Source organism: Colossoma macropomum, unplaced genomic scaffold (assembly GCF_904425465.1).
Source record: "Colossoma macropomum unplaced genomic scaffold, Colossoma_macropomum, whole genome shotgun sequence".
NCBI lineage: Eukaryota > Metazoa > Chordata > Actinopteri > Characiformes > Serrasalmidae > Colossoma > Colossoma macropomum.
Genome location: NW_023494787.1, coordinates 20,012,809 through 20,028,912, shown reverse-complemented (window position 1 = coordinate 20,028,912; position 16,104 = coordinate 20,012,809). Strand labels below are relative to the sequence as shown.

General features: G+C 40.6%; 1 protein-coding gene across 1 annotated transcript in view; it reads right to left on the bottom strand.

Moving 5' to 3' along the window:
- Positions 1-5,953, bottom strand: part of csmd1a (CUB and Sushi multiple domains 1a) — a 195,137-nt gene extending 189,184 nt beyond the window's left edge. Inside the window, exon 1 of the mRNA XM_036565503.1 lies at positions 5,860-5,953. Coding sequence (XP_036421396.1) covers positions 5,860-5,953 — 94 coding nt within the window. The remainder of the gene's footprint in view (positions 1-5,859) is intronic.
- Between the last annotated feature and the right edge of the window lie 10,151 nt (positions 5,954-16,104).

Here is a 16,104-nt window from a genome sequence, read left to right as displayed (position 1 = left end):
GGGAATACAGATTCTGAATGCAGAAATGTATCTGTATCTGTATTCAGTCTACATTAGGTTTACAGTATTAAGATTACAGTTACTTTTTACATTTTTAGAAGTATACTATAGATTATGTCCCCACTAGATTAATAAATATGTTTTTGAAAGAAACAACATTAATATTATTTTTAAATCAGCACACGTACTTTAAAGAACTCAACAAGCAGCCCCTTTATAAACACTGAAGGTCATGCTAAAGCCTGAGTAGACAGATAAAACAATGTAATGGGCCAGTTATTTATCTCAGTGTTATGAGTTCTTTGAGGAAAGAACTTTCTCCCCAGTAGAGGGTACATTTATGAATGACAAGCTTAGCATTTCCTATAAGTTTAAAACACTGTGAAAAACAGTGCCTAACTGTGTTCCAAGGTCTATATTATCCAAATGAAAACCATATTCAGTACAGTTTTGATACATTTACACGTATATGCTGCTACATATTTAGAGAGAATTATATGTTTCGTTGAGAATTTCAGGACTTCTTTTAAACAATAAGTTAATTTTTCATGAAATTTATTCAAAGATGATTTACACGAATAAAACTGCCAACTAGTAACAGTGAGGAACATTGTGAGAATTCTATTTTGTTTTAATTTGTCTTTTGTCATAGCTTGTTACAATTAACTGGAATCATTCAGACATAAACTGATAAATGTCTGGAATTTATTTTGAAATATAATATTTTTAGCATTGTTCTTTGATGAATTACAGTTTCTAAAAATTCAAAGACAAAAATTGATTTCACCCATGAATTCTACCTTGTGTATGCATTATCATGCTAAACTCATACACAGATATGATTTAGCTTTACAATAAATGGGCAATGCTTTTAAGGAGGTCATTCCCCCCAATTCACCCCTATTCTTATATTTTTGTAAATATATTCTGAGTGTGTTACTTTTTATGTACTGTTACCGTTTAAGTTACTGAATGCATTTAGGACACTCCTATCAACTGTCAAAGATCACCATAAAGAGAAGATTAAACCAGCATGACCTCAGAGCCCAGGTTACAGTACTCAAGATGCATAAAAATGTATATAAAAATGTATATATTTCTTATTGACAGATGAGGCAGAGATTACCCTCTATTAGAATGATGAAAACAGGAAATCATGCAGAATTATGATAGAACTGGTCACGAAAGCAAATCTCTTCATGTGTGAAACATGGTGAAACTGGCTCACTTGTCTTATTAATGATGTGACTGACAATGGCAGCTGCAGGATGAATTCTAAAATGCACAGCAACATTTTCACTTCTCAGTACGAGCTAAATGCACAATGTACAGTATCAGTATCAGCGTACAATGCTGCCTACAAATGGGGGGAGCTCTGAACAAAGACAGCTACATAGTTCTCTCAGTAATAATGTAAATATCATTGCTTTAGAAGTGAGATTGACTAAACGTTTATGGTATAGGCATTGTTTCACTTTAAATGCCATAAGTGTGTCAAGAACTGCACTTTAAGTCATCTTGGGCCCTTGACCTAAATGTGTGAACTATGTAAATAAAAATAAAAGGGTTCTTTGGAGCAATTCCATAGAAGAACCGCTTTAGGTTCCTTAAAAGAAGCATTCATTGACAGCAGAAACGCTTATCCAGAGTAACTTACAATTTGATCATTTGACACAGGTAGGCGAAGGTACTGTTAGGAGTCTTGCTCAAGGACTCTTATTGGTAGAGTAAAGTAGAGTTCTTGCCCAGGTGAGGGAATGAACCCCAGTCTACAACATAGAAGGAAGAGGTGTTACCCACTTTACTATATCAACCGGATTCAGGGGATTATGCTATTAAGAACTATTTTGGTAAATGAGATGTGCTGATGGGAAACTTTTAAATGTGTAAGAAACTCCATATAATGTAAAAATTCCATAACAATTACAGTTTCTATTCATACAACTGCACTTCCATGCTAAGAGCTATTAAAGATATAGTACATAATGTGGTAAACAACTTAATGAAAACAACTAAATGAATTCCACTCAAGCACAGAGCCCAAGGCAACGCTTCACCACATCAAACCATCAAACCTTATTCTCATTCTTCACATATTATAAGATTTTCATCAAGACGTGCTACCAAATGGGGAAAAGAAATTGAAAGAAACATTAATTGGACTCTCTACAAACATTTCAGTTCACTATACTGACATCATACCTGAAATGCCATTAATGCATATCACACACGTTCTTTGGTCCTGATCTCAGAGGAAATGCCAGGGACATGTAAGCCTGGCAGTGATACGAACATTTTATGCTTTTTACATGAAAAGAAAATGATTGCAGAGATGAAAAGCCTCGTGAGAATGAGAAAGAATGACCTTGTTCCCTTTTCCCACATCTTCTGAGGAAATGCCCGCATGCAGGCGAGTTTATGTGCATGTGATTAAGACCTTCAGCTCATCCTGTCACTATACAGCATTGACTTGCACTGAGAAAGGACAAGAAGAAAAATAAACTAAGAAGGAAAAGTGAAACGTGAGTCCATGATGCTGTTTTTATGGGTCTCTTGAAAGCAGTGCTTAAAAGCCTTGACCACAGCACTTACTTAGAATCAACTAAACATTAATGGACATAGGCAACATGGTACAGAACATCCTTTTGACTTGTTAAATTAGAGCAAGCCACTAATGTATGATATTTCCAATCATAACACATTCACTTTGATAATCACTGCAGTAATCAGTGAATGCATATGAACGTGTCAGCCCACAATTGGAGTCAAATGGTACGATTCTGGTTTACTCTGAGTTTAATTCAATTAACACTATAAGCTTTCAATTAAATAATGATTTTACTGTGTGAACGTTGCTCCTACACCACTGAGACTTGCAAGCTAACAGGGCTGCATCTCAAAGCAGAGTGCTGCAGCACATATTCCTGTTTAGTATTCCATACGTCTCTGCTGTGAACAAACAGAGGGGCAGGTGTTAATTTTCTCAGTAAAGACAACCATGTGTGCACATCGAGGACAGAGAGAGAGCAGGTTAAAGTATGTGCAGAGCTTCACTGGCATTTCTACAACAATGTGCACAGCACATTTTGAGTTCCTTTTAAGACTGTTAGCTTTTGCACAGCTGTGGAAACCACTCTGGGGGAGCTGTCCGTGGTCCTGAATGGACTGAAGCTGGGAATTGTGGCAGGAATAGCAACAAAACCTGCACATTCATCTAAAACATTCATCCTTCTGCAGTTTTCACTTCGTAACTATACAAAAGGGGAAGTCCTGCATACAAAAGCTACAGTAACCTCATTGCTGCTTTGAGGAAAAGCTGATGAAGTTTATCTTGAATGGGGGAGCTGTCCGTGGTGCTGAATGTCTAGCAGTTGTAAAGGGAGCTTCACTTCAGGGGTCTCTCACCTCAAATTTACCACCACTACACAGCTAGAAAAGGCTCTTGGGAGTAATGCTGCAGAAGAATTACTTTTGGTTATCCAAAGAACCTTTCAATAGATGGAACCATTTTTTTATACAATAGATGGAACTGCTAAACCATTTTTAGCGTGAAGAACTTTGTAACTTTGAACTAAGGTACAGTCAAAGGTTTGTTTATATATATCTATATATATATATATATATTATATATATATATATATATATATATATATATATATATAAGTAAAAATATACTGTTAGAAATAATTTGGAGGTACATTTTCGGTTCATCGGGGTACAAACAATGTATATGTGCCCTCGAAGGTGGTTTTAAGGTCCAATTGTGCACCTTAAATAAGTATTTGTACCTTTTCATTTTTAAACTGAACAATACAGTAAAAAGCCTGGAGATGAGACGGGGCGTGTGGAGTCAATACAACTTAGAACACGTAATTTCAATGGATTATGGTACAATTATGTTCCCTGACTAAAGGTACTGAGATGTTCCACGTAGAACAGACACACTGAAGCGTTCTTCAAGCACCTGTTGCTGCATGACTGATATTTTCATACCCAATGAGAAGCATGAAAATGCTTATGCTGGAAATTAAAAACATAAATATGTAGATGTATATAATTAAACAGGCACTTTTTGAACTCCCCTGCTCCAGTAATTGCTCATGGAGCCACCTTGTGTGCTCAGACACAGCCTAAATAGATGGTGCCTTCTTGCTCTGTCAGAAACAAAACTAAAACGACAAAGAAAAAAAAGTGAGTTCATAGACCATAATCTCTTGAACATGATTAAGAGATTTGGAGATTTGTCTCCCTGCCTGTTCAACAGAGCCTTACACTAAATTGCATCATATAGAGAATAGCCTGACTTTGCCACTTTTCCCATTTCATTAAGACATCCACTATCGACGAGGATCTGCAAGAGTCAATAGGCTGCATGAAATCCTGAGCCAATCAAACGCCCGCGTCACGACATGTGTGGCTCATATGGAGAGGCGATGAGCCCCCAAAAACGCTGAACTTGGCCACCTTCCACCAGAGCACCTCTGTTCACTGTCACAACAGAAAGAAACGGGCCAAAGCTCCAGTCTGCCTGTCTTCACCTCACCGTGTTTATTTTTGGTCATAAAATAGTCAGAAATAGAAATGAGCGACAGCACATTGACGTGTTGACGCTTCCACAGTGAAAAACGCTGATCCTGAGCTCGTGGCTCGCTGTCCGTACTGCAGTCTGATGATGTGCGTTCATACTAAACCCTCAAACTGCTTCTATTACTTTAAACGACACGTTAAACATCATATACCCGCGTGCCACAAAGCTCTTTAACGCCGAGCACGAGCTATACGGTTGTTTTTCGTGCTGTAAAGCCAATCGATGAGGGATTTATTTCTGTTTTTGTTGAGGTATTGTGAAGCTTTGGTGCCGCTCAATGGGAAAAGAGGGCAACTGCTTGGGGACGATTTAAGGAGCTGAAACGAGGAGAGAAAACGCGAAGAACCACAGCAGTGAAGCAGCTAGTAAGCCTGTATTCACACCTTAACACACACGATATTCATTTGTTTAGCGAAAGGAACAATTAGCGAAAGGAAATCGGCTTAAATAGCAGCGCACGATGGGAAGAAACCGCTGAATCTCAGCAACAACCGTAAGGAGAGTGACCGGAGCAGGCTTGGAGAGCCGTTGTTTCTGGTGAATGTGAATTTTGCCATTGACTCCAAACCTTTGACGACAATCGACGGCACGATAGCGTATATTAATGAGGTGAAAGCCAGTTAAGCTCTTAACTGTTGCTCTGCTGGACACGTTTTAAAAGTTTCAAATGGCCTTCTCGCTGGGGTCGGTTCGCGTGCACAGAGCCGATTTCGCTAGAGGGTCTTGTGGTGAATGATATTTGCAGAGGAATTCACCAGCTAGAAATAGAGCGAAATAACAGCGTAAAAGCTGATGCCACCCCCGCATACGCCCCCCATCTTCCTAAACTCACTCTTTCTCGCCTCCTCACATACACAGGCGCGCGCGCACACGCAGAATCTCACACACACATACACACATAGACGCAAATGCGCGCGCGCACACACACAGAGACGTCACCAATCCCCGCGAGGCGCTTTAACTACATGTCAGAGTTTAAACTAAGCAACTAAGCTGACGCGCGTATCTTCCAGAAGGGAGGACGACTCGGTTCTCCGGTCCATCTGTAGCGCGAGGCGTTCGAGCCCGTGCGCCCCAAAATACAGCAGCCATTTCCATCCAGAGCACGGAGACCGCGCAAAACTAACGGACCCCCCGCGCGCGCACTGTGCGCATCACTCTGTTCGCATTCACACAGACTGCGAAGCGGCACAGACTCTCCACCAAACGGCCAAACCCCCCGACCGCGCGGGCGCGCAGGGAGACGGGGGAGGGAGGGGGGACTAACTCACCGTGAGCCGATGCGGCCAGTAGTCCCGTGCAGAATAGCAGGAGCGGGCTCCAGTTCCAGCTCCAGCTCCTGCTCCTGCTCGTGCTCGTGCTCATGTTCGTGTTCCATCTCCAGCTCCAGCTCCACCGCTGCCACATCCGCGCGACGCCCTCCGCTCTCCTCCGCTCGCTGCACGCGCATCCGCACGCGCTCCTCGCCGGTCCCGTTCCGTTCGAGTCCACAGCGGCGTTCATGGCAGGGGCTTGTTTTGTGTTTTCCTTCTTCTGTTTTTCCCCCTTGTTTCTTCTCTTTTTTGTTGGCAGGCCACTGCTATCCGCTGCTCTTTAAGAAGGACGTGTGAGTGCGCGGCGGCGCTGAGAGAAACCCCCGCGCGACGAGAGCGGGCTCGTGCAGCTGGACTGAACCATCTCGCGCGCACCGCGGGGTTCGCCGAAATTCCGCAGGAAGGTTTCTTTCACGCCGAAAAGAAAACAAACAGAAAAATCACCAAAAGCAAAGAGAGTGAGGATGAGAAGCGGCGGCGTGTCCGCGCACTGTCCGCGCCGATGTCCAGTGATCTCCAGAAGAGGAGAGAGAAAGAGAGAGAGAGAATCTGGAGGCGGCTTTGAAAAGACGAGTGCAGCACGAGCCGAGAGCCGACAGCCGCTCCCGCACTGCCTCGCGCCTCCGTGTGCGTGTGTGTGTGTTCGGTTTATTCCCAGTGAAATGAGCGCATCGCTACTGATCGTAATCCGCGTTTCAGCGCCGCTCTCCGCATGAATCATACGGCTGGAGTGGCGAGGAAAAGGACCCACACACACACGGACGCACGCGCGCGCGCAGAAGCACACACACATACACACACACACCCCGCCTCCGCTGGAAAGTTTAAAGGCTCCGTCACTGGGCGACTCGTTCGGAGGTGTGGAAGTGATCGATAAGGCATTTCCTGCACCTCAGCTCCTTTAGACTCGCAGGGTTTAGGACCATCTCTCTCTCTCTCTCTCTCTCTCCCTCTCTCTCATACACACACACACACACACACACACACACACCGCTCTTGCCATTTCCTCTACGTTTCCTGTGATAATATATGTACAGACTTTATGCTGTAAGTGTTTGCACACTGAAATATTGATACAAAGCAGGGTTTGGGAAAGGAGGGTCAGAGTCCAGCACAGTATTTCTTCTCTAACTCTCTGGCTAAACCTGATGAGATGAATCAGGCAGCGGGAAAATGATCAGGACAAGAGTGATGTGAAGCTTCATGTCCGTCTAATCAGTGCAAAATAAGCTGACAGTAAATATGTACTCAGCTGGATGATAATGAATGGCCACTTTGCCTCAGGGTATGCCAGACAAGGGGTCTCAGTAAGAGCAGCCCAGAGCATTGTCCCAAAGACAAGGCCAGGTGCGGGACACCTGTCCTGCAGGACAGGGACATACCACACGCTGCCCCAGAATGTTGTCTCTTGGCATAGTAATCTGGTCTTTATGGGCTTGCTGCAGAAGCCAGGCTGGTGGATAGAGGTCAGAACCTTCTCAAGAGGTTCTTACAATTCACTGCATGGGCCAGCAAATCATGGGAGTACACCCCTCAGCAGCTCTGAAGAATGGGGGGTCCACAAAGTGTTCAGGATGATGAGTCCAATGCACGTTGGCCAATAGTGAGTCAGTGCAAAACAAACAGACTTTATTTCACAGACCGACTTGATTCACAGCTACATGGTAACTAATGTGAAAGCACTACACCAGAGTGATGTACTGAAAACGCTGTGAAAATAATGGACAATAGAAGAAGCACCATTACTTCTCACTGTGCATTCCAAATAAAACTATTCACCCCCTTTCTCTCTTTTCTTGTAGATGTAGATCTTCTTGTTTCTGCTCAGAGATGACTCAGTACTTAATTTGAAGCTCCATCAAAAGAAAATAGTAGTGGCTTCTTTGACAGCAGAGAAAAAAGCAATATTGAACTTTCATGGAGAACCAAGAGTAAACTTAAGATCTACATTCTAGCACTATTTTATGAATGTTTTGGTCCTAGCGTGGGCCACTGCCAGAATGAATTGAGCCAAGGCTGATACTGTGTTCACTTGGTCTGCGTCCATTGACTTGATCAAAAAATGTTTTGAACAGTGTTTTTGTCTTGTTGGAATTTATTTTACTTATTTGTGCATCTTTGTGTGTCTATTATGTTCTGTTTTATCATTTTTTTAACTGAAAATGTTTAACAAAACCATTTTTTTACAAAAAAGTAGAAGCACTATTACAAACTGGTAAAATTTGTAATTTTACCAGGAAAACCAGCAGCACTTGTCCAGATCTGGGGTGGCAGCTGAGACAGGGCACATATTGTCCTTTTCGCTTATTGCAGATTGTGGCAAAGAGATGGTGCAGCACCACAGTACACCTATTTTCAGTTGGACACCAATTTCAGCATTTGACACAGCACCACCCACTGGATGCTGAAGTTCAGGGACAGACATTTTTTTGAAGGTTCAAAAGGAGACACACACCTGTTTACCTCCTTTTTATGCCCTTGTAGCTGGCAGAGGTGGACATGGTACAAGCTACTGTGTATTTCTGAACAATGATTAGGCTGGCACATATCAAGACTGGATATATGGACAATAAAGGTATACTCAGTGGATGACAATGAATGTCTCCTTTGCATCAGAGTATGCCAGGGCAAGAGTCTCAGTGAATTCAGCCCACATTGTCCCAACAAACAGGCTGGACTGCAGTCACCTTTATGGAATTGGTAGCTTCGCCATCAGTCTTAAGTACATTGCCTAGAAAGCATAGCAAACTGCACTTTACAGTCTTGAAGCAGAACCCAGCTTGGTAGATAGCAGTCAGGACCTGCTGGACGATCTGCAGAGGCCCCTCAAAAGCCACCGCATGGGTCTCTATGTCATAGAAGTACATCTCATGGAAGCTCTGAAGTTCAAAGAGAACTACTTGATGAACAATGAACATAGAATCTCTGGAACCTCCCCCTCTTGTTGGTACCCAGTGCAGAGATGCAAGCAGCTGTGTCCACCTATCGGTCAGAAACTTATGGACAAGAATTGCCAGGGCTGTTGGATGGCTCAATGATATATATTTCTACCATCTCTCTAATCTTCTGATTGGCCTTCAGAAACCAACTGCATCTATATTTGCTCACCAGTTACTATCTTAAATGATATCCCAGGGGGCACCCAGGATGGTACAGGCCATCATTGTTGGAGAGCATACCCAGGGACATAGTACCTGGTAATCACCAAGCCCCCCACTTGATGATCTTCAAGGTTGCACTCCAGATACATCCATCCTCTGTGGCTCAGGGTGTTTTTTTGAGTGGCAGTGGGTTTTCCAGATGTGCCCTTCACTGTGCCATGCAGCTGTCATTTTTGGGAGCAGTGTTGTGCTGGGGCTGAGCACACAGCAGTAACAGGGCTCATCTTCTTGGACTTTCTATAGGCTCCTGACAGGCACTGTTGTGAGGTTGACAGGGGGGTTGGGCTAGCCCTTCCTGGTGCACCACCTCTGTGTTGTTGTCATCAGTATTGTCACCAGTGACCTGGTAAACATGGTGCTGCAGGGTGGCTGGCAGTGCAGCTGTTCATGTCAACAAAGCTTCTGCCTTTGCAGTCTCAACCAAGGTCTTAAAGAACTGTGGGGCAAAGCTGTGTTTTGCACTTGAGGGTAGGGCTTGAGCTTGGACATCTTCAACAGACCTCCTTTAAGGTGTAAGGGGTTTCCCTTGTCCCACAGGACAGGACAGAACTAAAACAAGTGGCTTCTTGATGAACTCCTTGTATTTGATCCATACCTGTAATTAGTTTGAAAACATCTCTTTCCTGAAAGAACCCACACGTACACATTTACGGAATCAATAATGTCACATGCATGGACCACATGCATCATGAACAAAACACAACACATCATCTTTGTGAGAGAATTACAGTTTCAAAGATTGTAGTAGTGAAGGTAAGTGAAAAAACTAGGAGCACAAGCCTTCAAAGATGATTTGTTCCGGAGGTCGGCTGACAGATCGTCAGCTGTTCATGATAAGGGTGGGAAGAAGAAAAGGCCAGATGTGTGGCTATTGTTGTTTCTGCAGCTATTACTAGAACTTCTGTTGTGCAGAGATATGGAAATACTGACAGTGATAGGTGCAGTAAAGTGTTATGTAAAAACAAAGCAAAGCATTCATTTCATTTTAGTGTGACAGTTCTCATCACAGTGTGGGGGTGGGATATGTGGATCATTCTACCAAACTGGTTCAAAGTCAGATTTGACAATAAATTTCAGACTTTTATCTGACTTGGATTTTAGACTAAAATCTTTTTTTAATTCATGTTTATTTTATTAAAGTGAATGACTGAACATTCCATTTTCATTACCAATACAATAATAACACGACCAAAACTTTACCAAATGTTTCAGTAGTGACTGTTTTGGTAGTGAGAATTTTAGATTATTTTCAGCAAAAACCAGACTTTTTCAGTAATCTGATCAATGCGTTTACATGCACTAAATTAGATAATCACAGTAATCAGATAATGGGAAAACTCTGGGTCTACGAGTCAGGCAGTAATCAGATCTCTGCTTTGCAGCCGGCCAATAAACTCACAGCAGAAGACGTGACGTAAATGTAATGTAAAACTTAAACTTCATGCATGCTTCATTTTTTTTTTTTAATAAAGATATCGCGGCACTTCACCTTATCATCTAAAAGATGAAGCATATACAAATCCTTCATTCCATCAAGCATGTAGTTGGTTTCAGTGTCGCTCCAAAAGTGTTTTGCTGCGTATCATGGCAACGCTGCTTGCTTATTTCCGGTACTGCCGTCTGTTTCGCACATGCGCACTGAGAAATCTGAAAGAAATCAGAGTAAGAGTTTACATGCACTGAGACATCTGATTACTCAGCTAAAATCCAGCTCTCTTTGTTTCTTAATTGGATTTCTAGACCTTACTCCGGATTTCTTAATCGGATTTCTAGACCTTACTCCGATCTAAGAAATCAGAGTATGCTGTTTACACATGACCATTAGAATAATCAGATAACTGCAGAAATCAGATGATGATCGGATTGTTGAGTGCGTGTAAACCGCATTCACTGATTTTTGAACTTTGGGATACATTTACTTCAAAACAACAATTAAAATATATATATATATATATATATATATATATATATATATATATATATATATATATATATAAAATTTAAAAATTAAACTCACGATGAATCTAAATATTTCCACTTCACTTTAAAAGAAATTTTTAAAAAATCTTTTTAAAACCATTGAAAAATAAATGCTAAAAATGTAAATTGTGTGGGTTTATATAGATCATAACATTAACTTTGTAATTATCTTAGGTCTACATACACTTAATTTTAAAGATTATTATTATTATTATTATTATTATTATTATTATTAATAATAATAATAATAATAATAATAATAATTTTACTGTGGGGCAACAATCTGAACTAATTTGGCAGAGTGGTCCATCTACATAAAGAACTACAAATGAAAGTGGCTAAAATCTGATTCGAAAAAAGATCCAGTTTTGTGTTTGCAGAGCTCAAAGAAATTAGATCTGTGTGACATTTAGGCAGCAAATTGAATTTGTCGACTTGTGTCTGTAAAGTGAACATTAAAGTGTAAATTTAATAACTGAATATGTATTTATTTGATGATAAATCATGTCTTTGGGGCTTTACTTTCCCCCTCAGCACTCATCTCTCGACCTGCTCGTGTGCGATGCTGTCAGAGTCCCGTTTAGCAGGTAGGTGTCAAGCATGAGTGCAATTACTGCCCCGCACTCACGGTTCTCATGATTATCATTCACTTATGATTTTCTCATTCACCATTTCATAAATACAGTTTTGAACAAGAGTTTTGTTTGGCACAAGACTAAATGCAGCTAATGGTGATGTTGCCTCATTTTATTTTAATTAGCCTGTCTTTTTCACTATAGTGTCATGCAGTAATTGTAGAGAGCTCTCTGTAATTGTAATGGTTGCAGCTTAAGCTACGATTTGATTAACAAACATATAGAACTTCTTAAAGTGGTACTCCACAAATTTTTAAAATGTCTAAGTCATTTGATGTGCAAAGTGCATTGTGCACCGTACAGGCAGCTTACTCATTATCATTTAATGTAACAGCTTTCTGTAAGGGAGCATTTAAAGGCATTAAAATTGTCAGATGCCTATCACCACTTCCGTGAATGAGCTGGTTAGTTGTATTTAAGTCTAGTTAAGTCTGTAATGCAGGGTGGGGTGCTCCAGGACCAGTGTGTAACCACACTACAGTCCATTCCCCAAGAATGCTGCAATATTATAGTCCTGTTGTGGTTTCTGTTGAAAAGTATATTGAACAAAACACTGCTTAAATTCATCAAAAACATCCTGGAATGAATGCCTTTGGTTTCATTTCCATTTCTGTTTAATAGGTCGATTGATTTCCTGCAGTCTAGGATGAGGAAATATTGTTGACAGTAGAGGCAACCCAAAATCTTGGCTGTGTGTGTGTCTGTGTGTGTTAGTGTGTGCATGTGTTAGGGATATAATACCCAATGGAACATGTTTGCAATATGATCACAGTAAAAATCCAAAATAAAATATAAAAGCAAATAAGTAGGCCACACATCTACTGAAAATGACCCTTTATACATTCCATACCTAAAAAAGTCATCATTTATTTAATCATATCCATAATAGAAATTTATAACAACCAGTGGCAACAACCAGATTTACTGAATGAGACTCAAAATGATGCCGCTTAAGTAAGGACAGTATAAGTACTGAAACATTAGTGGGAAATCATCAGTGCCTCTGTCCTTTATACGGGTTAGTGTCTAGTATTTTATTTAAACTAGTATTTTGTTGCATATCCCTTCCTTTGGATAACTGTCTGAAGTCTTCTTAGCACAGCAGACGCTTTACCAGTCTTCTGAAATGCTAAATGCATCTGCAATCTTTCTCAAAGACGTTTTGTTAACAAGAGTCAATATTTTTGACAGATTAATTCAACTTAATCAGGTTTTCTAAAGCAACATCTTAGAGAATGTAAATGTAATTTTGAGATAGGTATGTGGGAGGGTGGCTTTCCAGGAGTGGTGTTGGAAATCACAGGATTAGGATTGGCATTAGGATTAGTCTTTTTTTCTTTTTGTAAGTAAAGTGAGGGGTTATGTTTTTTATTAACTATTGCCTAGTTGGACCCAAAGCACTGATACTTACAATATGGGTAAAATTATGTTTCGTTTTGCATATAATAAAACACAATTTCCATAATTTAATAACAACTTAAAAAATACCAAGTAATAGAAGATGAGAGAGGTATCCCAATAATTTTGAGCACTGTTTGTGCCTTGGTCATATGTTTCCTTAACACTCCTGTTATCTTCAATTTTGCTAACATCTTTTATCCTTTGGTTCAGTTTGACCCCAGCAATTTAAACCTCCAGGAAATATCAAAGTTCTGGTGGGATCTATGTTTTCCCCTCCCCCATGTTGTGTGAACTTTCAGTGGTTCTCACACTACTACATGTGTGGTTGTGTAAGGTTAGGGCTCCTAAGGCAGAAAGAGGTTTTTTGAAGATTATAAAATTGCATCTTATATTGCCCTCAGTAAACTGTCACTGGCGCAGTACCCCTCTTGTCACAGGGGGTGGTACCCTCAAGGGTATAGCTCAGTACCTTTAGTCAGAGAACATAATTGAACAATAATAATATAAATATAAATACAAAAATTTTGATATTTCTTATGCTTCATGCAACTTAAACAGCCTGGGGTCAAACCGACCCCTATATCATCATGTCAATATATCGTCCATTAAATGAGGAAAAGTCATTAAATATAAAGAAAAAAATGATGTCAAACATTTATTTAGAGATGTTAAGCACTGAATGAGGTCAAATTGACCCCAAACATAATAAGAGGGTAAAAAAACAAACAAACAAACAAACAAATAAATAAGGAACTGGCTCTGGAAACAGTGTTGACGCTGGTGTAATCCAGTGGTGGGTGAGTTGCCAGGCGAGTCTTTGGTTGTTTTTGTTTACATTTGGAATGAAACATTGCGTCACCCTGCGCAGCCCAAACCCTCCCAGTGCGAGAAGTCGATCAGTGACTGAGCGAAACCGATCCTCAATCGACTATTAGATCCAAAGCCGCACGAGCCAAAGCCATAAATGTATACATCTGCTCGTTTTGAGAGAACGAGAGCGACCCGCAAACGCTCTTTCCGGGCCGCCGTGGGGCCTTTTCCGCGGTCGGTATGGATCCACCCATACGCTCCGGAGGACGAGCTGGACCGAGTCTGCTTCAAAATATGGAAGCGCTCGGTTTGGGCCAAACGGCACATCTGGCCACACTTAGCAGAAAACGCTCACAGGTTCACAGATGATCCGCTCGTGGAGAACGTCAGAGCCCACCAGAGTGATGCCTCACCAGCAATGTGAGTCCCCCGCTTACAGCATTCACTGTACTCGTCTCTCTTATTAGCCATCATCTGTCTTATTTCACACATCTAAGCATTTCTGTGCACGATCTAATTTCTGGAAACGCTCTAAGCTGGTGAGAACTACTTCTAGCTGTAATTTGGATGATCAGTTCCTGCTGCCTCCAGGTTTGTCTTGATTTCTGCCGTCTTAAATGCAGTAAGATTTGAGCGTGGGACTGCATGAATCTGATTAGTGAGCTAAAAGGTAGAAAAAGAACTGACAGACAACTGCAAATAGTATTTCAGCACCTCTGTGATTGATTCACATGAGGAAAATGACTGACTTGTATTTGAAACATGCCTCCCTGCTCAGAATGGGAGGGCTGACTCAGGTCCACAAACTCTGCCCACTCATGATGTCCTGGTAATTTGCACAGGGCTCAAGTCTCTAACTCACTGTGCAAGCCATTTCCAAAAGAGTAATGCTCCTTATTACATGCCGCATCCCAGATTATGAACAAAGTGGCGAGGGAGCTGTAAAGAAATGAAGGCTTGTGCCTTATTGTGCCAGCGCTACGAAATCCATGCTCAAATAGCAGCACAGACACCCAGAGTAATTAACCCTCATGATGGCAGATGTTGCCTACATACAGTAGATTACCAAGTGGGAGCAGTTTTGATATGAGTGGAAAAAAAGTTCAATAAATTATTATTCATCACATTATTCATCACCCAAGAGCTGTGTGGTCTATGTGTTTCAGCTACAAATTTTGCATTGTTATTTGTATCCAGTATCAATCTTAAATGTACCTTTTACACTTCTGCAGTATGGTGTTGTTGAAACTAGTATATTTGTAATTGGGTCACTGACAAGGCATGTTTTTTGTGTCCATTATTTTCCATTATTTTCCTATTAAATCATTTAATAAATACATGACATGTATCACATTATTTAACATCATCTCATTTATGTATATACATTTTGGGCATCAAAATAAAATTCACTTTAGGCACTTATGCCTCCCAATGTCTAAAGTCTGAAAATGTCAGGTGGTGCGACCATCCCACCACATATGTAAGTTAAATAGACTGTTAAAAAGATAATTTGGTTGTATGTAATAAGTATTTAGAGTAATTAAAATATAATAATAAAATATGTTTGAAATATTTCAAAGTATAAGTCATAGTTAGTCATAGTTAGGCTGGTTCAGTTCACCAAGTCAGGTAGTATGACCCCAGCAAAACCATGATATTTTGTTATTAATATTGTAATGTTTATTCACTTGAAAATACCCCATTTCCATAGAAGTTGCAATGCTGTGCAGAATGTACATAAAAATAGAATGCAATTATATTCAAAACAAAATGAAAATACTAAAAAGACAACATATCAGATGATGAAACTGAGAAATTTTATTATTTTTTTTAAATATATGCCCATTTTGAATTTGATGGCAATAACACATTTCAAAAAAGTTTGGACGGGTGCATGTTTACCACTGTGTTTCATGAGCATAAATGGCGCCTTCACAGATGTCACCCATGCCATGTGCACTAATGCACCCTTATACCATCATGAATACTGATTTTTGAACTGTGCACTGATAACAAGATGAGCGGTCTTCAGCTTGGAGGACATAATGTCCAAATTGAATGTCAAATGTTGATTTGTCGGACCACAGTACACTTTTCCACTTCACCTCAGTCCATTTTAAATGAACCCAGACCCAGAGAAGGTGGCAGCATTTCTGAATCCTGTTTATATATGGTTTCTTCTTCGTGTTTTAGAGTTTTAACTTGCATCTGTGGAT